Source organism: Lepidochelys kempii, chromosome 14 (assembly GCF_965140285.1).
Source record: "Lepidochelys kempii isolate rLepKem1 chromosome 14, rLepKem1.hap1, whole genome shotgun sequence".
NCBI lineage: Eukaryota > Metazoa > Chordata > Testudines > Cheloniidae > Lepidochelys > Lepidochelys kempii.
Window position 1 is genome coordinate 51,050,238 of NC_136393.1, and position 21,623 is coordinate 51,071,860.

General features: G+C 66.7%; 2 protein-coding genes across 3 annotated transcripts in view; both read right to left on the reverse strand.

Moving 5' to 3' along the window:
• The window catches only part of COL11A2 (collagen type XI alpha 2 chain), a 79,095-nt gene extending 68,363 nt beyond the window's left edge, over positions 1-10,732 (reverse strand). Inside the window, 2 exon segments of the mRNA XM_078848402.1 lie at positions 7,786-8,005; positions 10,661-10,732. Of these exon segments, the coding sequence (XP_078704528.1) occupies positions 7,786-8,005; positions 10,661-10,732 (292 nt within the window).
• A 3,925-nt stretch (positions 10,733-14,657) lies between these two features.
• On the reverse strand, positions 14,658-21,286 carry RXRB (retinoid X receptor beta). Of its 2 annotated transcripts, XM_078848741.1 has the most exons (10): positions 21,102-21,286; positions 19,827-20,044; positions 19,245-19,398; positions 18,876-19,055; positions 18,421-18,584; positions 18,015-18,144; positions 17,484-17,616; positions 17,160-17,251; positions 16,690-16,795; positions 14,658-16,224 (listed from the first exon to the last, which is right to left on the reverse strand). In XM_078848741.1, exons 1-10 carry the CDS (start codon positions 21,118-21,120, stop codon positions 16,077-16,079), a joined length of 1,344 nt encoding a protein of 447 aa, XP_078704867.1. In that variant the 5' UTR covers positions 21,121-21,286; the 3' UTR covers positions 14,658-16,076. The 2 variants fall into 2 exon arrangements, with proteins under 2 accessions (XP_078704867.1, XP_078704868.1); XM_078848742.1 differs by lacking the exon at positions 16,690-16,795 and having other exon boundaries at positions 16,087-16,224.
• Between the last annotated feature and the right edge of the window lie 337 nt (positions 21,287-21,623).

The window sequence follows — 21,623 nt, forward strand, 5'->3', positions numbered from 1 at the left end:
ACAGTGGGGGGTCAGGAGGAGGGGAAGTGGGGGGCAGGTGGAGAGGGGAGCAGAGGGGAAGTGGAGACAGAAGGAGGAGGCAGAGGGGAAGGGAAATGTGGGGCAGGTGGAGAGGGGCAGAGGGGGGAAGTGGGGGCAGGGGGAGGGGCCTGGGCAGCAGAGAATGGACCCTTTATACGAGTCACTTCCTCTGATTGAACCACGAGCTTCCCAGCACAGAGGGCCGTGGGGGGGTGGCAGGCTTGGGACCGGACGGGGTCACTTGATCCTGCCAGCGACCGCACAACCCACAGCTCCCCCCGCAGCTGCCCTGGCTCCCCCAGGCCGTGCCCACCCCATCTCCCCCCCAGCTGCCCTGGCTCCCCCCGGCCATGCCCCCCCATCTCTCCCCCAGCTGCCCTGGCTCCCCCAGACCGTGCCCACCCCATCTCCCCCCCAGCTGCCCTGGCTCCCCCCGGCCATGCCCCCCCATCTCTCCCCCAGCTGCCCTGGCTCCCCCAGACCGTGCCCACCCCATCTCCCCCCCAGCTGCCCTGGCTCCCCCCGGCCGTGTCCACCCCATCTCCCCCCCAGCTGCCCTGGCTCCCCCGGCCGTGCCCCCTCCCCATCGCTCCCCATGGCTCTGGTGCAGGCTTGGCTGGGACGGGACATATTTGTGGCAAGACGCAGGGACCTGCCAGTCCAGCGGCTCCTGGGAAAGCGATTAGTTCCCCGCCCCACACCTGCTACTCCCATGCACCAGCCCCATAGCTGCACTGCCCCGGGGTGGGGGGCAGGGTCCCTGCACAGCCCCATGGGGGGATCTCTGGGGGACAGGGCCCTGAGCATCTGCTGGGGACGCGCAGGAGGCTCTGCCCCGAACGAGCCGGAGGTGAGCAACCTTGGCCCCCACTTCTGAAAATCCAGCCACGGCTCATCCCACCGTCTGAGAGTGTCCATCTGTCCTGTTCCCCCAGTCACGCCGCGTCCATCTGTCTCTCCTGGTCCCAGGTCCCACCATGTCCGTCTGTCCTGGTCCCAGGTCACGCTAGGTGACAGCCAGTCCAACCCCACCACTCCACGCGTGCCAGCCATCCCAGAATGCCTCGGGGCCACAATCCCCCGGGGCAGCCACTGCTCCCCTCCCCAGCCTCTCAACTCTCTCCCAACATATCCCTGGCCCCCACCATCCCAGGGGGGGACCCAGTGCGCCCACCCCACCGCCGCATCCCAGGGGGGACCCGGCATGCCCCACCCCATGGCTCCATCCCCGGCCCCCACCATCCCGGGGGGACCCGGCGTGCCCCAGTTCCACACCAGCAGGTCACCAAAGCAAGGATCCCGCAGCATCCTATAAATTCCAGCGGACACTGGCTCTTCCCAGGCCCCAGAGAGCGACCGGCAGAGCCCTCCAGTGCCCCTCCCCAGAGCACCCTGCTGCCAGGGTGGGGACAGACAGAGAGACAGGCTGGTATCTGGGGCCGGTGACCCCATACAGGACACCCAGCTCCACTCCCTGCTAAGACAGACCCTCCCCGGTATCAGCTGCCCCCATCCCCCAGCAGCACCCATGGATAGAAGCCCCCCCTCCACCCCTCTTGTATAGGATCCCAACTCTTCCCACAGAGCCCCCCCCTCCCCCAGGATCTTGGCTCTGCCCCGCTCAACTGCCCCTGCTCTGATCCCCATGGCCACCCCCATATAGGGTCCTGTCTCTGGTCCCACCCCCCAGCCTCTGTCCAGCAAAGTCAGGGCTTGTGCCCCGGTGTCTGTTTCTCCCCCTACCCTACACACACCACGGCTAGATCTGGCTACCGCGCCCCCCACCCCAGAGGTGGCTGCATTTCAGGAACGCTGGGTCCCCAGAGAGCCGGGGAGGGGCGTATTCCCATTGCCCAGAGGCCCCACACAGAGGGGAGACATACCCCCAATCGGGGGCAACCGGAGATTGCCTAGGCAGGCAGGCAGGGACCCGGGCACAGAGAAAAGCAGTGCCACCTGGGGACAGACTGGGGGGGCAGACACCAGGACCTAGGGATGGACAGACAGCAGAGCGGGAACCTGGAGCCAGATGGGACAGACAGACAGCGTGACCCGGGGGACAGGACAGACAGCCACAGCGGGACCTGGGGACAGACAGGACAGAGGGACACGCAGGGACACTAGGCTCTGGAGTGGATGGACAGACAGACAGACAGCCTTCTGGCGGGGGGCAGACATAAAGCTGCCCCCACCCCTTGGTGATCGCTCCCCTCCCCCAGCTCAGTGCTGTATGAAAGGCTCTCAGCCCCCCAGGCCGGGTGGGGCAGGGCAGGAAGCGGGGGGCTGAAGGGCCCCTTTCTCTGCCGCCCACGGCCCCAGGGGTCAGGGCAGGGGCTGGCAAACCACAGGAGAGCATGGCTCCTGCCACAGGCCGCTGGCTGGGCCCCCAGACATCAATGCACTGAGACAGCCATTCACACTGCTATGCTGGCCCCCACCCCCGGGGGGCATCACACCACTGGCCACCCGCTGCCTGCCAGCCCCCTCAGCACCCACCCCACAACTCTCCCCACCCACCAGGACTCCTGGGTTCTATTCCTGGCTCTGGGCGGGGAGGCACTGGGAGCCAGGACTCCTGGGTTCTATTCGTTAAGGGGGAACTCCTTTCCCTTTTTCATGCCTCAGTTTCCCTGTCTGGGATAAAGTCCCATTGTAAAGTGCTCTGAGAACCACAGATGTACCTTGGCCCCCTCCCCACAGAGGCCAGCTATTTACCCCACTCCCTGTGAAGGTCAAACCATATATCCTTAACTCTGCCCCCCACCTGCTTATCCCCCAAACCCTCACCAGCAGGCATGTGTGGGAGGGGCTGCTGCTTCCACAGTCAGATGCAGAGAAGAGGGGCAGCTCAGAGAAGGTCCCCGATCCTTGATAGCTTTCCCAGCTCCTGGCTTGACCCCAAAGTCCAGGTGGGGCTCTCTGTGACCCAGGGGTTGGGCTGCACTGAGGTAAGGGAGAGGCGACACTGGGACTTCTACATACGGCGCAATGCAGCCAGCTCTAGGCAGGAGCATGGAAAGCTGAGTATAACAGTGAAAAGTGGGTGAGGGGTTTTAACCAAGGACAAAGAGGGGGGAACATGGTACCCTGGGGTTATTAATATCCCCACAGAGCTGGGTTTGTGGATTTCCTAGACTCCATTCCCCAACCCCAGAGGCACAGACAGAACCCAGGTGTCCTGGCTCCCATCCCCCGCAGCCCCAATCTGTGTGGCTCTCACCTCCCGCTGCCCCTACCCCACCCATTTGTGGTTTCCAGCCCACTGCTCCCCATCCAGCTCCTCCAGCCAGTTCGCTCCACCTGGGCTCCTGGGGGTGTGTCCAGGGGGGACACCACCTGGCATCGGGGGGCACCCAACCCCCACAAGACTCAGGGCAGGGTGTGGGGTGGATTGTCTTAGAGACCTAAAGAAACGGGCAGAGGAGCTGGGGTCTGCAAAGGACCAGATGCCATGGGGAGGGGCACAGGGATAGATAGATAGATAGATAGATAGATAGATAGATAGATAGATAGATAGATAGATAGATAGATAGATAGATAGATAGATGCTGAGTGAAGTATGGAGAAGGATGGATGGTGACGCTAGAAGACAGGAATGGGGCGAGATGGATGGATGACGCGCTATCTCAGAGTGGGATGGAGGGATGGATGGAAGTGAGGGATACATGGATGAAGAGAGACATGGATGGAGACAAACACGGGAATCTGGGAATGCATGGATGGATGAAAGCACAGATGGGATCTGGGGATGGAGGGAGCGATGGAGGGATGGAAGCGAGGGATACATGGATGGATGGATGGAAGCACAGCTGGAATCTCGGGAAGAACGGAGGGAGGGAAGGAAGTGAGGGATACATGGATGGATGGAAGCACAGCTGGGATCTGGGGATGGAGGGAGCGATGGAGGGATGGAAGCGAGGGATACATGGAGGGATGGAAGCACAGCTGGGATCTGGGGATGGGGGGTTGATACGATGGAGGGATGCCCTGGGATCTGGAGACAGGGGGTTGATACACATCCCAATGAGCTGCAGGTCCCTGGTTGTTCTATGGGGTTAAATAACTGAGGGGCACAGTGAAGAGAGAGGATGAGCTGGAGACATGGGGAGGGCTGCGGCTGCAGGTGGGGCAGCAGGGAGAGCCTAGGGGGATGATTATGCATCCAGGTCCAGCTCCAACCCTTTGGGACCATCCCAGCCAGACCCCCAGACCCGCCTCTGGATCTGCCCCAGCCAGACCCCTAGCACCCCCCCTGGATCTGACCCAGACAGACCCCTAGCACCCTCCCTCTGGATCTGCCCCGGGCACTCCCCAGCACCCCTCTCTGGATCTGCCCCAGCCAGACCCCCAGCACCCCCCTCTGGATCTGCCCCAGCCAGACCCCCAGCACCCCCCTCTGGATCTGCCCCAGCCAGACCCCGTCCTGGAGCTGCCCCAGCCGGGTGGGGCGCAACGGGTCTGGAGGCCTGACTCTGCAGCGTCTATTTTGGGCAGGTTCAGGCAGCTTTCCGTCCGGAAACCCAAATAGTAATTAGAGCGAGTGTCCAGAGTGTGTGGGGGGGGGGGGGGAATTCAGAAAAGGAATGAAGGCAAGAGGAGCAAACAGGAAATGAAAGAAGAAACAAAAAGGAGGAGAGGAAGGGCCCAGACACTGGGGGTCCGGGCGGGGGGGAAAGAGGAGAGGAAGGGCCCAGACACTGGGGGTCCGGGCGGGGGGGGAAGGAGGAGAGGAAGGGCCCAGACACTGGGGGTCCGGGCGGGGAGGAGGAGGAGAGGAAGGGCCCAGACACTGGGGGTCTGGGCAGCGGGAAAGGAGAGGAAGGGCCCAGACACTGGGGGTCCGGGCGGGGGGGGAGGAGGAGAGGATGGGCCCAGACAGTGGGGGTCCAGGGAAGGGGGGAATCAGGACTTGCTACCTCCCTTCCCAGCTGCTGCCCCCTCTCCACACCCTGCTGGCTTTGAGTCCCCCATTCTGCAACCCTGGGGCCAACCCAGCCCTTCTCTTCCCCCACCCTCAGATGCCCCCTAGCACTCCCCCTTCCCCCCACAGGGTCCCTCCCCTGCCCCCGGCCTATGAAAAGCCCCTTTGTTGGGCAGGAGAGAGGGAGGTGGGGGAACCACAGAAGGAAAAAATGTTTCCGAGAGAGGGAAAGTTCAGGCCTGTGGAGGAGACGTGATATCCCTCCCTACAGCCCCCCATATCTGCTTCTCCCCCCCAGCCATCCCAGGGCCCGCTCCCTATGTCTAGCCCCCAGCCAGTTACCCCTCCTCAGTCTGTCCCAAGGGACTCTCCCTCCCTGCCCCCCCAGGAATCGCTCCCCACTCCCTGCAGTGTCCATCCCAGCCAAAGGGGGGGCTGTCCGGGAACTAACCCCCCTCCCAGCAGCCCAGTCACCCTGGTTAGGTGAAGGTGATGGGGGGAGGGTACACAGCAGGTGTGTGAAGGAACACAGCTACACAATGGGCACAGAGACACCCCACACACCCCCAGGCGGAGACACAACTGTCTACACACACAACCTGGGCGGGTGGGGACACAGGTACAGAACTACACGTGCTCACACACACAACAGACACCCCCCCCTTGTGGCAGGAAACACAAGTACACAACTGAAAAGGAGGACTTGTGGCACCTTAGAGACTAACAAATGTATCTGAGCCTAAGCCAACTGTCTGGAACACACGGAGCTGCACACCTGCCTACACACCCACCCCTTACACACCCTGCGGGGGGGCAGCTGACTGGGAGACACCCTACTGGGAGACACAACTGTGCAAGCCCCACACACTCACAACACAGGGCCAGAGCGGTGCGGACCAGACACATGCAACCCCCCACCCCAGCCCCAGCCCAGCAAGACAGAGACCCCCTGAGTCCACCCCCCCATCCCGGAGTCTGCCCTGCGAAGCGAGAAGGAGGGATGCGGGGGGGGGTGCAGGAGACATGGAATGAAGAATAGGGGAAGAAGGGGGGCAATGTGGGAGCAGGGGAGATTGGCGGGCAGAGGGGGGCAAGCAGGGAAGGGGAGGCAGTGTCGGAACGGAGGGGTGGGGGTGCGCAGTGGGGCTCTGCTCTCACTTCCCCGGGGTTATAAATCCCCTACACCCAGGCCAGGCGGCTCTGGCTCAGCGCAGGCCGAGCTGGGCAGGGGGTCGGGGGGAAGCCGCAGCCCAAAGATAAATAAACCCCCGCCCCAGCCCGGCGCACACTCCCCCACTGTTCCCAGCACAACGAGACTCTGTGTGTGCAGGCCAACACGGGCAATGGGGCAAACCTGGATAGGTCGAGGGGGCAGATCCCCCATTTTCAGTCCAAGCCAGTCCAGGTGGCGGGGAGGCTGGATAAACAGGGTTGGATTTATCGCACCAGAGAACCCCCTGTGCCCCCATGCCAGCAATTCCCCCTCCCAGAGCCCCCCAATACCTGAGACATCCCCACTCTGACCCTGATGCCAGAGAAACCCCCACAACACCCCCCCCCCGCTGCCCAAGATCCACCCCCAAGCCTGGGGGAGTCTCCCCCATAAGAAGTTTGGGGGGGCTAAAGTTGGGTATGGAATAAAAAGGAAGGACTGTACCCCCCTGAATTCCTGCCCCTCTCCCTACCCCCCACTCCATGACCCCTTCATCCAGTTCTCATTGCCTTAAAATCCCAGCCGTGCCTAAACCCCCAAATTCTGGCCCCCGTTTTCAGATCCCCTGAATTTCTGACCCTTCTGCACCCTTAAACCCCTGCCCCCCAGTACCCCCCATGTCCACCAGTGCCTTCCCCCTTGTCCCCCCATGGCCCCCACTGCCTGCCTCCCAGTACCCCCCCATGCCTATCCCAAGGATCGGTCAGTGCCTGCGATGCCCAGAGAAGAGGGTGGGTGTTTCTGCCACATCACCCCAGCTGGCACCCCCAGCCCCCCCCCGGCCACCTGCTGGCGGCTCTGCAAAGCACAATGGGGGGGGGGGGGGCTGGGTGACAGGCAGGGACACCCCCCCACCCCGGGCTCGGCTGTCACAGCTGGGACCTGCCTTCCGCAGTCCCCCCACCCATCCCCCCTCCAGACACCGGGCCCCCACCCAACCCCTGGCCTGCCTCGTGTCTCCACTCGCACACCCAGACCCTACACCCGCCTGCCCCCCACGCCGAGCCCGGGCTCCAGGGGACCGTGCCAGGGCCACGGCACCACTCCTTGTGCCCCGGGGCTGATACCCCCCATGCCAGCCCTGGACTGGGCACTGACCTCCTACCGCAGCCCCTGATCCCCCCCCTCCAGGGCATGGACACCCCTGCCCCGCGCCCCAGACATACACACCCCGGGCACAGAGCAGGGCACTGACCCTGTCCCAGATCTCCTGGTCCCAAACACAGAGACCCCCTGCGCCCCAGACACAGAGCCCCCCGGACCCCCCTGTGCCCCAGACACCCCCAGATCCCCCTGCGCCCCAGACACAGAGCCCCCGGACCCCCCTGCGCCCCAGACACCCCCGGACCCCCCTGCGCCCCAGACACAGACAGCCCAGCATCCCCCTGCGCCCCGGACACAGAGCCCCCCGGACCCCCCCTGCGCCCCAGACACCCCCAGATCCCCCTGCGCCCCAGAGCCCCCCGGACCCCCCCTGCGCCCCAGAGCCCCCCGGACCCCCCTGCGCCCCAGACACCCCCAGACCCCCCTGCGCCCCAGACACCCCCCAGACCCCCCTGCGCCCCAGACACAGAGCCCCCCGGACCCCCCTGCGCCCCAGACACAGAGCCCCCCGGACCCCCCCCCGTACCTGCCCGGGCGCACAGAGCGGGCAGCAGCAGCAGGGGCAGCAGCAGCCGGGGGCCCGGGGGCGCCCGGCGCGGGCCATGGCCGAGGGGGGCTCTCCGGAGCCCGGCAGGAGCAGAGGGGGCAGCCCGGGGTCGGGGGCGCAGGGCGAGGGGGTCCCGGCTGCTCGGTAGCTCCGGCTGCCCCGTGTCCAGCCCCGGCTCCGTCTGCGAGCGCCCGGCTCCCTGCACCGTCCCAGCCCGGCCCGCTCCCCCCCGGCCCGGCCCCCCTCCAGCCCTGCCCGGCCCCCCCCGGCCCGCCCCACTGCCCGGCCCCTGTCCAGCCCTGCCCGTCCCGGGGCCCCCGCACTGCCCGGCCCCCCCTGGTCCGCCCCACTGGCCCCTCCACCCTAGCCCGGCCCGGCCCGCCCCCTCCAGCCCTGCCCGCCCCGGGCCCCCCCACTGACCCCTCGGGCCCCCCAATGCTCCCTGCCCCCAGCCCTGGCCCCCCGGCAGGGACCTCTCCAGCCTTCCAGCCCTACCCTGTCCGCCCCCTCCCGGCCCCCTTCCAGCCCCGGCCCCCCTCATCCTTCCTTCCCTACCTGCCCCCCAGCCCTGCCCTGCCGGCCCCAGCCCTGCCCTGCCCTGCCTTCCCCCTCCTCGGCCGGGAGACCCGCCCCTGCCCACGCCCCTGCCCAGCCCGGCCCACCCTGAGATCACCTCAGCCCCCCACTCACACCTGCAGCCCCCACCTCCCAGCTCTGCTCCACCCCCCTGCCTGGCTCCTTTCCCAGCTGGGAGACCCCTCCCCTCTCACCCCCCCAAGCCCCCCGTACTCCCCACTCTCCCTGGGAGACCCTGTTTCCTGCACACTCTGCCCCTAACTGCCCCTCCCACCACCTGACCCACAGCCCGATCTCTCCCCCCACTCAAAAATCCCCTCCCCCCAGAGATGTCCTTCCTCCCTTTACCCCTCCAAGCCCCCCCCCACACACACACCCCCCCTTTCCAGGTGAGACCCACCCCAGTGCCACCTCCCTCTCCTGGCTCAGAGCCCCCCATCTCCTAGCAACCCACCCCACTAACTCAGGAACACGCCCCCCATCTCTGAGCAGTCCCCTCCCTGCTCATGCAGGGAACCCCCAGCCCCTGGGGGGTGCTGTAGGAAATGGGCCTCCCCCTGCTGGGTGTACTTGGAGGGAGGGGGAGCTAATCACACACAGACACACAGCCCTGGACTGCACCCATTCCCCCCCCCCCCCCAAGCAGGGACACAGCCCCTGGGCTGCAAAATCCAGACTGGTTCAGGGAGGCAGGAATGGGCCGTGGGGCCTGTCCCCTTTATGGGGTGCCGGTTCCCAACTTGGCCAGTTTGGGGGTGGGAGCTAGGAGGCCTCCATTTCTCCAGCACAGCCGTTCGGTCAGGGTTGGATGCTGCCTCCTGGCAGGGTAGAGGGGCCAGCGAGCTGAACCCCTGATCCCCCCCAGAGCTGATCAGCCAGGCCAGCCCCTGCGCCTTCCCCTCCCTCCCCGTCAGCAGCTTCCCCGAAATAGGCACCCGGGGGTCCTGCCCAGGGCCCCGGCAGTGAGGGATGTGGGGGTCCCTGCCCAGCACTCCTGCAGCATGGGGGGGGCCGGCAGAAGCACAGATAATTGTGCAAGAGTGACCCTGCGTGTGCAGGTGCCCGCTAAGCCGTGTGCTGGTGAGCCCGTGGGTGTGGCAAGAGGTGTGAGTGTGTCTGCTCACTAGCCTGGGTGACAGCACCTGTGTGTGTGTGTGCACATAAGTGGGTGTCGGCGTGCCCCGGGTGGGTGTAGGTGTGCCCCGGGCGGGTGTCGGTGTGCCCCGGGCGGGTGTCAGTGTGCCCCGGGCGGGTGTCAGTGTGCCCCGGGCAGGTGTCCGCGTGCCCAGGCTGGGTGTCGGCATGCCCTGGGCGGGTGTGAGTGTGCCCTGGGCGGGCGTCAGTGTGCCCAGGGCGGGTGTCGGTGTGCCCTGGGCGGGTGTGAGTGTGCCCTGGGCGGGTGTCGGCGTGCCCCGGGTGGGTGTGAGTGTGCCCCAGGCGGGTGTCGGCGTGCCCAGGCCGGGTGTCGGCGTGCCCCGGGCGGGTGTGAGTGTGCCCTGGGCGGGCGTCGGTGTGCCCAGGGCGGGTGTCGGTGTGCCCTGGGCGGGTGTGAGTGTGCCCTGGGTGGGCGTCGGTGTGCCCAGGGCGGGTGTCGGCGTGCCCTGGGCGGGTGTCGGCGTGCCCCGGGCGGGTGTGAGTGTGCCCCAGGCGGGTGTCGGCGTGCCCAGGCCGGGTGTCGGCGTGCCCCGGGCGGGTGTGAGTGTGCCCAGGGCGGGTGTCAGTGTGCCCCGGGTGGGTGTGAGTGTGCCCCGGGTGGGTGTGAGTGTGCCCAGGGCGGGTGTCGGTGTGCCCCGGGCGGGCATCGGTGTGCCCAGGGCGGGCATTGACGTGCCCAGGGCGGGTGTAGGTGTGCCCCGGGCGGGTGTAGGCGTGCCCAGGGCGGGTGTGAGTGTGCCCAGGCGGGTGTCAGTGTGCCCCGGGCGGGTATCGATGTGCCCAGGCCGGGTGTCGGCGTGCATGTGGGCGCTGGCAGGAATGGAGGGGAGTGGGTGGGGGAGGACATGCTTGTGGATTGGGCCCTGGCCTGGCTGGTTTGATCCCTCGCTCCCTGGGGCCCCACAGCAAGTCACTGGGGCTCTCCGGACCTCAGCCCCCTCCCCCTCTCTCTGGGGCCCCACCTGGGTCTGTGCGAGGGGGTGGGGGGTGGAGGCACAATAGGTGGGCAGGAGGGTCCCATCCCCTCCCCCCTCAGCAGGGCCACGCACTCACCTGGAAATGGCCTAGTGAGCACGGGGCCCTGTGTGCACGTGAGTATGTAGCCATGCATGCGTGTGCGTACTGTGAGGCTGGGCACGTGCGTGTGACTGTGGGTGTGCACGGATACGCCTGCCACCTGGAACACCCTCTTCATCACGGCCCAGGCCCGTCCTGGCCCAGCCCCAGGCTCACCATCCAGCCCCCGCTCGATGCCATCACCCTTTTGGTACCGTCGCACACCACCCGCCGCCCCCCCCCGGGGCTGGCTTCAAGCTGCCCCCATGCGGGAGGGGCAGCTCCCCACAGACAGCCACAGAACTAACCCCCCCGAGCCCCCCGGCCGAACCTGACTGCCCCAGCCTCGGCCCAGGGAACGGGCACTCCACGATCGCCCAGTTCCGCTCACGCCCTCGGCAGCTCCTGGCACTGGCCGGGCGCTGGCCCCCTGGGCTGACCCAGCCCGGCTGCTCTCGGGCTGCCGGTGCGCCAGGCTCAGCCTGTCCCGCTGCCCCAGCAGCGCGGCATCGGGGCCTTGTGCCCCCCGTCTGTCTCTCTGTCTCCAGGGGGCCCTTGGCCTGGCCTTACGCTGTAACCACTGGGGCCAGGGCTTTGCTCTGGGTTTATGCCTCGCCTGGCGCAATGGGGCTGGGGTCCCCGCACCACCCTCATACAGCTAGCAAATACCAACACCCAGTGGGGCGCACAGCATTCGGGGGGGAGAACAGCCCCGCCCTGCAGCTCCCTGGCCCGAGCACCAGAGACACCCCGGCTCCCTGGAAATTCATCGGTGCTGCCCCCTGTGGGAGGGGTCTGAGACTAGAGCCCCCTTGGGACAAGCCCCTGCTGCTACGAGCCATGCCGCAGACAGGGCCTCGCCCAGCTCCTGGGCCCCAGCCCAGTGCTCCCACCATTCCCGGCACGTGGGGGAAGGAGACACGGGGGGGGGGAGAAATGGGGGGGATGAACAGGAAAGCCGCCGTGCCCAGGAGACTCCAGCCCAGCCCAGCCGAGGATCCAGAGCTCCCCACCCGAGCTATAATCAAGGCTCTGTAATTAAACACTTCCCCTAGGAGCCAGGGGCCCAGTCCTGAGGGTGGGAGGCGGGAACAGATGGAGAGAGAGCCTGAAAATAGAGGGGGAAGGTTGGAGGTAGGCTGGGGGGAGGGGACACCGGGAGGGAGGGGCAGGCTGAGGGGGAGCAGAAGGGGGTTGGAAGTGGGGGATCAGAGGGGGAAGTTGGGGAGATGGAAGGGGGGAGCAAGCTGGCTGGGAGGAGGAGACAGGAGGGAAAGGATAAGATGTGGGGGACAGGGGCTGGCAGGGGAGGGGGCCGGTTGGGAGGGGCAGGTGGGGGTGGGGGGCCAGTGGGGGAGGCAGGGGAGCCCCGGCTGTGGCCCAGGGCCAGGTCTCTGGCTCAGGCCGGCCCCACCCCAGCTCCCGCAATGAAAGGTTCCCCGGTAATTGCAGCCTGGCTCAGCCTGCCCCAGGGAGGCTCCCAGAGCCACCCACATCCGCACAGGGCTGTATATACCCTCGGCCGGGGGGAGGCATGGCCCAGCAGGGACAGCGCTAGGTTGGCAGTGGGACCCACCGAGCACATGGGGAGCTGGGAGACTGAACCCCGGGGCCAGGGGGATCCCTCAGGGGAAGGCTGGACCCTGGTGCCCTGGGTCCCACCGGCTGGGCCCAAGGGCTAGTTGGTTCCTGGTCTGCCAGGGTCAAAGCCCCGCTGGCCTCTGCCGGGGGCTGTTTGCACCGCTCACCCCCCGGGATGGGGGAAGTGGGGGGTTGTGGTTCGTGGCTGGGCCCCGGCCCAGCAGCCAGACAGCCGGGCCGTTCATGCCCGGCACAGAGCTGCCTCTGTCCGCCCTGCGGATAAACACGGCACCGAGACGCTGCCCAGGTTCAAAGGGGCCCTGGTGCGGCCCCCGCCCTGCCAGCTCCCAGCCACGGGGTGGGGCTCTGCGCTGAGACGGGGGGTGCCCACGGTAGCCTGGCTGGGAACAGGACCCCCACTGTCCATGAGGCAGGGACCGTCCTGCAGGGGGCGGGGCCTGCGTGGGAATCGCACGGCTGGCCCGTGCGCACCTGTGTGCGTTGCACTAGCGTGTGCGAGGAAGTTGTGTCTGGTGAGGCATGTGGTGCGCGTGCGTGCGTCTGCCCACAGCTGGGCGGATTTGTGCTGGCCAGCGAGTGTCAGAGGCCAGCCCCTCCGAGCACAAGTGTGCACTTTGCACCAACGCCTGCTTCTCCGTGGGCACGCTGGTTTGTGCACGTCTGCACCTGCTTCCAGGGCTCCCGCCAGGGTGGAAGCGGGGGGGCTGCAGTGCTGGATCTCCCGTAACTGGGGGCCAGATGGGGTCCCTGAAGGGGGGGCAGCTGCTTCTGCTGGAGCCCTGTCTTGGGTCCCCCCCCACCCCGCCCCAGCTGCCTCCTGCCCCCCAAGGTGACACAGCATCAGGGGGAAGGGGACAAACACCAATAACCCACAGACACCCCACATCTAACACTCACCCCCACAGATGCTGCTCCCCCTCCCCGGCTATTTTGGGAGATGGGAGTTTGCTCTGGGCTGGGACTAGAAATAGACACTGTGGCCGGAGGGGAGGGACCACGCCCTGCCCCCCCTTCTGCCCCCCCCCGCTTGCCTTGATCCAGCCCCAGGCCCAGGGACTGGCTGGCTGGGGGGGTGGGGCCGGGGGGGTGAAGAATGGGACACAGGGCCTTTCCCCTCTAGGGATCCAGTGTCACCCTCTCCTGTAGGAGTTTAGAGCCCCCAATTCTGCCTCCTCCCCCCAATAGCTATCAGGGTTGGAGGGGTGGGGGGTCAAAATAGACCAGAGGGGCCCAATCCCCTCCCCAGCCACTCTCTGGGCTGGGGAGGAACAGACGGGGAGGGCCCGATCCTGTCCAGGCTGCTCTCAGGGCTGGGGGGCGGGGGGAACAGACCAGAGGGGTCCAATCCTGCCCCCAGCCAGCCCACTGGAGCGAGGTCTGCTTGGGGTCCCCGGCCCGGAAGGTGAGCTCAGCTCCGGGCACAGGGCAGCTGAACAAAGCCCCCCTTGTCCGCCCCCCCACCCGGCTCAGACAAGCCCCATTGATGAGACGCGGCGGGGTCACCTCGGGCCACAGGAAGGGGTGTGTTTCCTAGCAGGGGGAGGGACCCCACAGGGACCAGCTGGCTGCAACTTCGCACTCCCTGCAGCGGGACCCCCCCCCGTGTAAGGGCAGGAGGAAGGGGGGGCACATGTGGGGAGGCTGGGTGCACGAGGGGGGAGCAGGGTGGGTGGAAAGGACTCAGCTGTGCAGGGGGGGTCACTTGTCCCTATAGCGGAGGGGAGGTGCCAGGGGGACCCAGCTGTGCAGCAGGGATGGGGGGTCAGGTGTCCCTGCAGTGGGGGGTGGGGGGAGCTGTGCAGGGATGGGGGGTCAGGTGTCCCTGCAGCGGGGAGAGGGTGGTCATGGGGGGCGCTGATCTCTTGTGGATAGAGATGGAGGCCGCAGCTTGGAGCAGGGAGAGCTCTGCGGTCCACACAGATTGGGGAAGCAAGCAGGGCGGGGGGGGGGGGAGGGATGGTTCTGTCTAGTCTCCTGCCCCGCACATCCCTCCTGGATTGTCACCCTGGCGAAGGACTGACACCCCCCCAACAGTGTGAATCACCCCAGAACTGTCCCTCCCATCCCAGCCAGGGGTTACAGCTGAGCCCCCGGCAGAGGGGACGATCTCCCCCACCCCGCCCTGCTGAGCAGGAGAGTCACTCAGGGACCCCTATAGCCCCCCTGGGTCCCAGTTTGAACCATCCTCCCTCTGGTCTCCTCTCCCCCACCCCCTCCAGGGTCCAGGTTTGGACCGTGCCCCCATCCCCAGAGTTCCACCCCCCCCCCGGCCACCTGGTCCAAACTTTGACCATCTCCCCCACCCCCCGCCCGCCCCCAGGGGACCAGCCCCCCACCAGGTCCCTGTCCCCGCCCCCACGTCAGAGAAACGTCCCTTCCCAGGGTCCCAGTCCCCTGCCCCGACAGGTCCCACGGGACACCCCCCAGGGGCGCTGGCACGTCACCACCAGGGGGAGGCGCTGTCCGTGGTTGAGAAGCAGCAGCTTTAATCACTGTAACTCCAAAGCAATGGGGAGGGGGAGGGGTTAATAATAATAAAAGCGAAAATAACTGGGGGAGGGGCATGCAGGGAGAAGGGCAGAGCGCAACGGGGGGCGCTGCTAAGGCAGGGCCCCCACCCGACACATCCCTCCCCCCACAGCAACTCAAACAAACTGTCCAAGCAGGGGGGCCTCCCAGACCCTGCAAACGGGGAGGGGGGGGTGAGACATTCCTGCCACCCCCAATTCACTGGGGGTCCGAGCTCTGGCTCACAGCCACAGACACCACCCCCCCCCAGAGGCTGTAGGACCTTCAGTAACCCCCCACCCACACCCCCGTGGGAGAGCCCATGGTCAGTGTGGATGGGGGAGGCTGCAGTCTGGATTCCGGAAGGCCGGGGGGGCGGGGAGGGTCTGGTACCTGCTGCATAGTTTGAGGTGGGGGAGGGGCACAGGGTGTCGATTCAAAGTGCTAACTGGGTGCCTGAGAAAGGGGGGTTGGGGGGGTCGAGCGAGGCACAATCCCTCCTGCGATTTCAGTGTGACCTGCCCCGAAACCCCCAAACAGGGATTGCCCCTCCCCCGGCAGAATGGCAAGGAGGCGGGGGGGCATGGCATTGAGAACTAATGACAGACATGAGCTGGCCCCCACCCAAGAGTGACTTCCCCCGCTCCACCAGGGCAGGTAACAGCCCCCACAGGCCCTGGGGGTCAGCGCTACACAGATGCCCTCTCCTCCCACTCCAACAGCGCAGGAGTCTCTCCACACACAACCAATTCCTCACAGAGCACTGGAGGGGGATTTCGCCAGAAGACCCCCCCATACGGGAAAAGGGGGCCATGCCAGACAGGGGAAGGTCCCCCCACAAGGTGAGGGGCGGGGCCAAGCTTCCCACACCATGGGGGGGTCCCACTGCCCTGCAGAGAGAAGAGGGAGATGGGGGATTATTTTACAGTGGGGAGTTTGGGGGGGCTCTTCCCACCCCCCTACCTGAAATCTCTAGCTTTGCTGCCCCCCAGCACACCAATACTGGGTGACACAGCACTGAGGGAGCCTGGTAGGTCAGCCCGGGGCACCCCACTACGGACGAGGGACCTGGGGTACCTCCAGAGGGTGCCAGCAACTGGGGGAACGAGGTACACCCCATAGCCCACCCCTGGGGAGCGGTCTGGGGCCACCCCAGTTCTAGGCAGGCACACAGGGTACACCCTACGGAGCTCCCAAACCAGGGATGGCGAAAGGGGGTATGCCCAGGGGGCCCCAACACGACAACTGACAACACTACCCTCAGGGCCTTCTCCTGGCAGCCCCCCAATAAGAGTCCGCAGCCCCCCAGTCCAGTGGTGGGTGCTGGGGAGCTGCCGCGGGCTGCGCCGCTCTCTGTGTGACCGGCCGGGGGCTCAGGACAGCTGGTGGGGGGCCTCCAGCATCTCCATGAGGAAGGTGTCAATGGGGGTGTCCCCGATGAGCTTGAAGAAGAAGAGGTGCTCCAAGCACTTCAGCCCAATGGAGCGCAGGGCCGGCAGGCGTAGTAGCAGCTTGGCGAACCTGGGGGGCAGGCGGGGGGTTAGATGGGGAGTGGGCCTCACCCACTGCCCCAGAATCCCCCCAACTCCCTGTACACACGGCACCCTGCACCCCCCCAACAGTGCCCCAGAAGCCCCCACGCTCCCCGTACACACGGCACCCCCCAACATCCCCACAACAGCCCATGCTTTGCTCCTCCCCCACCACGGAGAACCCCCCCCGCACTCCACCCAGACAGGACGCAAACCCAGCCTTCCCCAGAGAGAACCCCCACCCCACCCCACACACGCACACCCCCCCATGCCAGACAAGCTATGGGTCAGGCACCATGAACTGGCACCACCTAGTGGCCACCTGCAGCATCTACCACTCCAGGCACAGCGCTCACCTTACTGACAGCAGCAGCCCCGGGTGCAGACACCTGGGCACTGGCCCATGCCCCCAACACCATCTCCGGCCTCCCCTCCTTCCTGCCCCTCCCCATACCTGCCCTGCTGCTCGGGGTACTTCTGCTTGCAGTAGGACTCCAGAGAGGCGTAGACCTTCTCCCGCAGCAGCTCCACCTCCCCAGGGTTCGACAGCCCCTTGGCATCTGTGGGGGGTCAGCCCTCCTGGGGTCAGCACCTACACAGCCTTCCCTGCCCCTCCCCCAGAGCTCCACACCCCCAGGGCGGGGGGGCTGCAAGGTAACAGAGTCAACAGCCTCCAAGGTGATAGGGTGGTGGACAACTGGGGCGAGGGGGGGTCAAAGGGTCCCTTACTAGGGTTGTAGAGGATGATGGGGGGAGGAGTCCCTGGGGATTGGGGGGTTCTGGGGAGGTCCCTTACCCAGGCTGAAGAAGCTGGAGGGGGGAGGTAGCACCAGGAGGTTGGGGGGGTCTTCAGGGGGGTCCCTTACCCGATGTGGGGGCAGGCAGCGCAGGGGAGGTTTAGAGGGTCTCAGGGGGGTCCCTTACCCGGGTTGAAGAGAATGATGGCCCGGAGGCAGCCGAGCTCAGTCTTATCCATCCGCATGTCCCGCATCTTGGAGACCAGCTCAGTCAGCACCCTGGCGGGGAGCAGCACACATCAGCGGGCACTGGGGCAGGGATGCCCCCGCCACTGAGCGCTCAGCACGGGCTCCCCTGACCCCTCCTGAATCCCCACACTACGCCCTGGAGACCCTGTCCCCACCCTGTTGCTGTGCCCCATGGGAACCACAGCCTCCTTGGCAGCCCTGTGCCCCCCGGTAAGTGCAGCCCCCTTACCAGTGCTGTGCCCCCTGGGCCCCTGCCCCCCACCTGTCGAAGATGGCCCCCACGCCGGCGCTGTGGGCGCTGTTGCGATGTACATGCAGCCCCGTGGCCAGCAGGATCCCGTCCTTCACCGAGATGGAGCGGTGCGAGAAGGACGCGATGAGCAGCTCGTTCCAGCCTGGGGTGCAGGGAGAGTGGCTGAGAGCCAGACCGGGGATGCCCCAGATCCCCTGCACCCCCCCCCCCAGCTTATGCCCAGAGCCCCCCCACCCCGATCCCCTGGCCTCCCCACAGCTTGTGCCCAGAACTGCCCCCTTTGTGAGGGGTGAGGGGAATCCACCCCACCCGCCACGTGACTTAAGGGCAAAGCCAACCCAGTTCTACTGGCAGTCACCCCACCTCAACAGGACCCCTGTCCCCAGGAGCCACAGAGCAGAGGGGACAGTTTGGGGTCCCCTCCTTCTCTAGGATCCAGCCTGAAACCATGTGCAATAAAGCCCCCTTGTCTCACTCCACCACCCTCTGCCTGGAGGCACCCCCCCCCAGCAGCAGGACTTCCTGCCCACCGTCACTCACCTGCCCGCAGCAGGATGACCTGGTCGTCCAGAGGCAGCTCGGAGAAGTGGGGGATGCGCTTGGCCCACTCCACCAACGTGAAGAGCTGCTTGTCGGCTGCCTGGCAGATGTTGGTCACCGGGTCATTTGGCTGGGGGGGAGGAGGGGGAGGGTCAGAGACGGGGGGGTCAGACGCAGCCTCCTCCCCCCCCATCGCAGCCTCTGCTCTCCCTCCCCCCTTCCCTGCCCCCCCAGAGACTCCTTCCCTCCCCCCCCCAGAACCCAGCCCCACCCCAAGGAACCCCCCTTCCCCAGAGCCCCTGCCTCCCCCCCACCCCAGACCTAAAACCCCATGCCTCTGGAGCCTCCTGTCCTCCCTGGACATGCCCCTTGCCAGGGCCCGGCTCCGCCCCCCTGCCCCGCTCACCGAGCTGCCCCCAGTGCCAGAGCCGTCAACACTTTGGTCCGATTTCTGCTCCACGGCCAGTTCTGCCTCCAGGATCTTCTCCACCGGCATCTCCTCGTTCGCACCGCCCGCGAAATCCCCCTCGCCGTCCTTCTCCTTCCCCCGCTGCCGCTCCTCCTGCACCGCTGGGTGGGGGGGACGGGGAACACACACGGGTCAGACACGGCACAGACACCCCCCCCCCCCGACAACATCTGCCCCATCCCCTGCTGCCACCCCTCCTGCACTGCTGGGGGGAGATGGGGACGGGTCAGACACAGCACAGAACCCCCCCCAACAACGCCCTCCCCACCCCCGCTGCTGCCCCACATCTCCCAGAGGAGGACCTTCCCATCACGCATTTCTGGTAGGAGCAGTACCGGTACCGTACCGGCCCCGCCCCCCTCCCTATGGCCTCGCCCCCAGGTGGGCAGTACCTTCCCTCTTCATGCCCGTGGCCAGGCATTTCTGGTAGCGGCAATACTGACAGCGGTTACGCTGACGCTTGTCCACGATGCAGTCCTTGTTATCCCGGCACGTGTAGGTCAGGTCCTTGCGGATCGTGCGCTTGAAGAAACCCTTGCAGCCCTCACAGCTGTACACCCCATAGTGCTTCCCTGAGAGGAGGGGGAGAGTCAGGGAGAACCCTGGCATCCGGGCCCCCAGCCCTCCGTAACCCACTCCCTTCCCAGAGCCAGGGACAGAACCCAGGAGTCCTGGCTCCCAGCCCCCCCTGCTCTAGCCCACTAGACCCCACTCCCCTTTCACAACTGAGGATAGAACCCAGGCTCCCTGGCCCCCAGTACCTGATGATCTGTCCCCACAGATGGCACAGAGGCGCTTCCCTGGCATCATGCCACCGTGGGGGTGGCATGGGAGACCCCGCACACCCAGGGGGGGCTTGACGTCTTCCGAACTGCTGACTGAGTGCATGCCCGACAGGTTCACAGTGGAGTTAATCTAGGGGCAGAGAGATGGGAGATGACCTGGCTACTCTGCAGTGCTCCGGGGGAAGGGAGCATGCCCCACTCCCCAATCCCTCCCCTCAGCTCCCATCCCCTCATGGGTATCAGCTCCCCAGAGGATCACGCCCCGGTCACCTCTAGGGTTCAGCCTTTCCCTCCCCTTACCCCTGTGGCGCCTTCCTTATTTTATCCACTTACCAGCTCACTGGCTGTCCGTCCACCCACATTGGATCCTGACTCCCCTGCCTCCAAGGAGACCATCCCCCTAACTCCCAACCCTCTCCCCAGGGCTCGGCTCCATGGTGCTCCGCCCCCTTGGGGAAGCCCCCAGCCCCCCTCAATATACCACCACAGCGTCCCTCAGCTCCCCAGCCCCCATCAGATCTCCTCTGACCCCGGGGGAGGAGCCACACTCCCCCTTACCTGGGGACTGCTTACAGGGCCGTAGCCACTGGAGGGCGTGGCTGGGAGCCCTGGGGAACCTAAGGACGAGCTGATGACAGGGAAGGGCGAGCCCAAACTGCTGACGGGTGAGTTGATGGAGGAGGTCATGGCCGAGCTGATCATGGAGGGGTGAAGTGGGGCCGAGAGCTCCGGTGGGGGTGACGAGCTCAGAGACGAACTGTCGGGGCTCCTGCAGTCTGGGGGGGAAAGAAGGGGATTAGCTCATCAGCACAGCAGCCCCCAGTACCCAGCTGGAGAGATGGGGCACAACCAGTACGCACCCCCGGCAATGTGGTGCCCCTGTGCGCCCGGCTGGGGAGATGTGCCCCCCCCAGGGAGACGGGGGACAGCTGAGACAACACCCCCACCCTGCAGCATGGCACCCCCTGGTGCCCGGCTGGGGAGACAGCACAGCCAGGACATCCCCCTCCCTCCCCAGCAGCATGGCACCCCGAGCGCCTGGCTGGGGAAATGTGCCCCCCCTTTAGGGAGATGGGGGACAGCTGGGATGACACTTCCCCCCGCAGCACGGCGCCCAGTTGGGGAGACAGAGCACCTAGGGCAGGGCTCCCAGTAACATGATGCCCCCTGGGATGACAGGGCACAGCAGGACCCTCCCCCCGCAGTGTCTCGACCCCTGGGGAGATGGGGCACCAAGGGCACGGCCCCCAGCAGCATGGCACCTCCCGCTGGGGTTACTGCAGGTCAGCCTCTGCCCAGATGCCTGCACTTCCCCCCCCCGCTATTGCACAAGAGCCCAGCGAGCACATGATCACCCCGCCCACAACAGGCACCTTGGGGGAGGGAAGGGGGTCAGGAGTGGCCCCCAGAAGTGGCCCCCCCAGCACTTTGGGAATGGCCCCCCCACGCACTTCCACCTGCAATCCCTGGGCAGCTCTCGGCCTGCCAGCGCGGGGGGCTACGTGCTCTGGGGGGACAGGTCCCCCCGAATCCCACGGAGGGGGCAGCCCCCCGCCTCGGCCAGGGGTCTCCGGGACACAGGACCCCCGCGCTGGAGGGGGGACCCCCGAGAAGGGCCTGCCTGGGCCCCACCGCCGGGTCTCCCTCCCCAGCGCCCCCCCCGTGCAACCTCCCACCCCACCGTTTTCCACCCGGCCTGACGGGCGGCTCGCGGGCAGCCTCGCCTCCGCCCGGGGCACCCCCCACCCTGGGGCCTCCCCCACGACAGGGCCGGGGCCCCCGTTACGTCACAGCCCGGCCCCCCCGCGGGGTGTCTCGGCCCCCCCGGCTCACCGCGGCCGCGGTCTCCCATCCCGGGGCTCCCCGCTCCGTGCCGGGGGGATCCGGGCCTCAGACCCCCCCGGGCTCCGGCCTGATCCAGGCTCCGCCACCGCCTCCTGCGGGAGCCGAGCGGACCCACAGTGCACCGCGGCCGGGCCCAGCCGACCCAGCATGCCCCGCGCGGGGGCCTCCCCGGCCCAGCATGCACCGCGGCCGGCCCCAGGATACCCCGCGCGGGGGCTCCCCCGCCCAAACCGCACCGCGGCCAGGCCCAGCATGCACCGCGCGGGGAGAGGGCATTCCGGCCCATAATGCACCGCGCGAGGGATAGTTCGGCCCATCATGCACCGGGGCGAGACTACAAACTAGCCCACAATGCACCATTGACCATCCACGAGAACCCCCCCCCTCCGCCTTCCCGGCATGCAACGCTGTGAACCATAGAGACGGGATTTGTTCCAAACAGTCACTGTAACCGATCTATCGGCTTCCCCCCAGCCCACTTGCAATAGAGAGGGGAGAACATTCTAAACT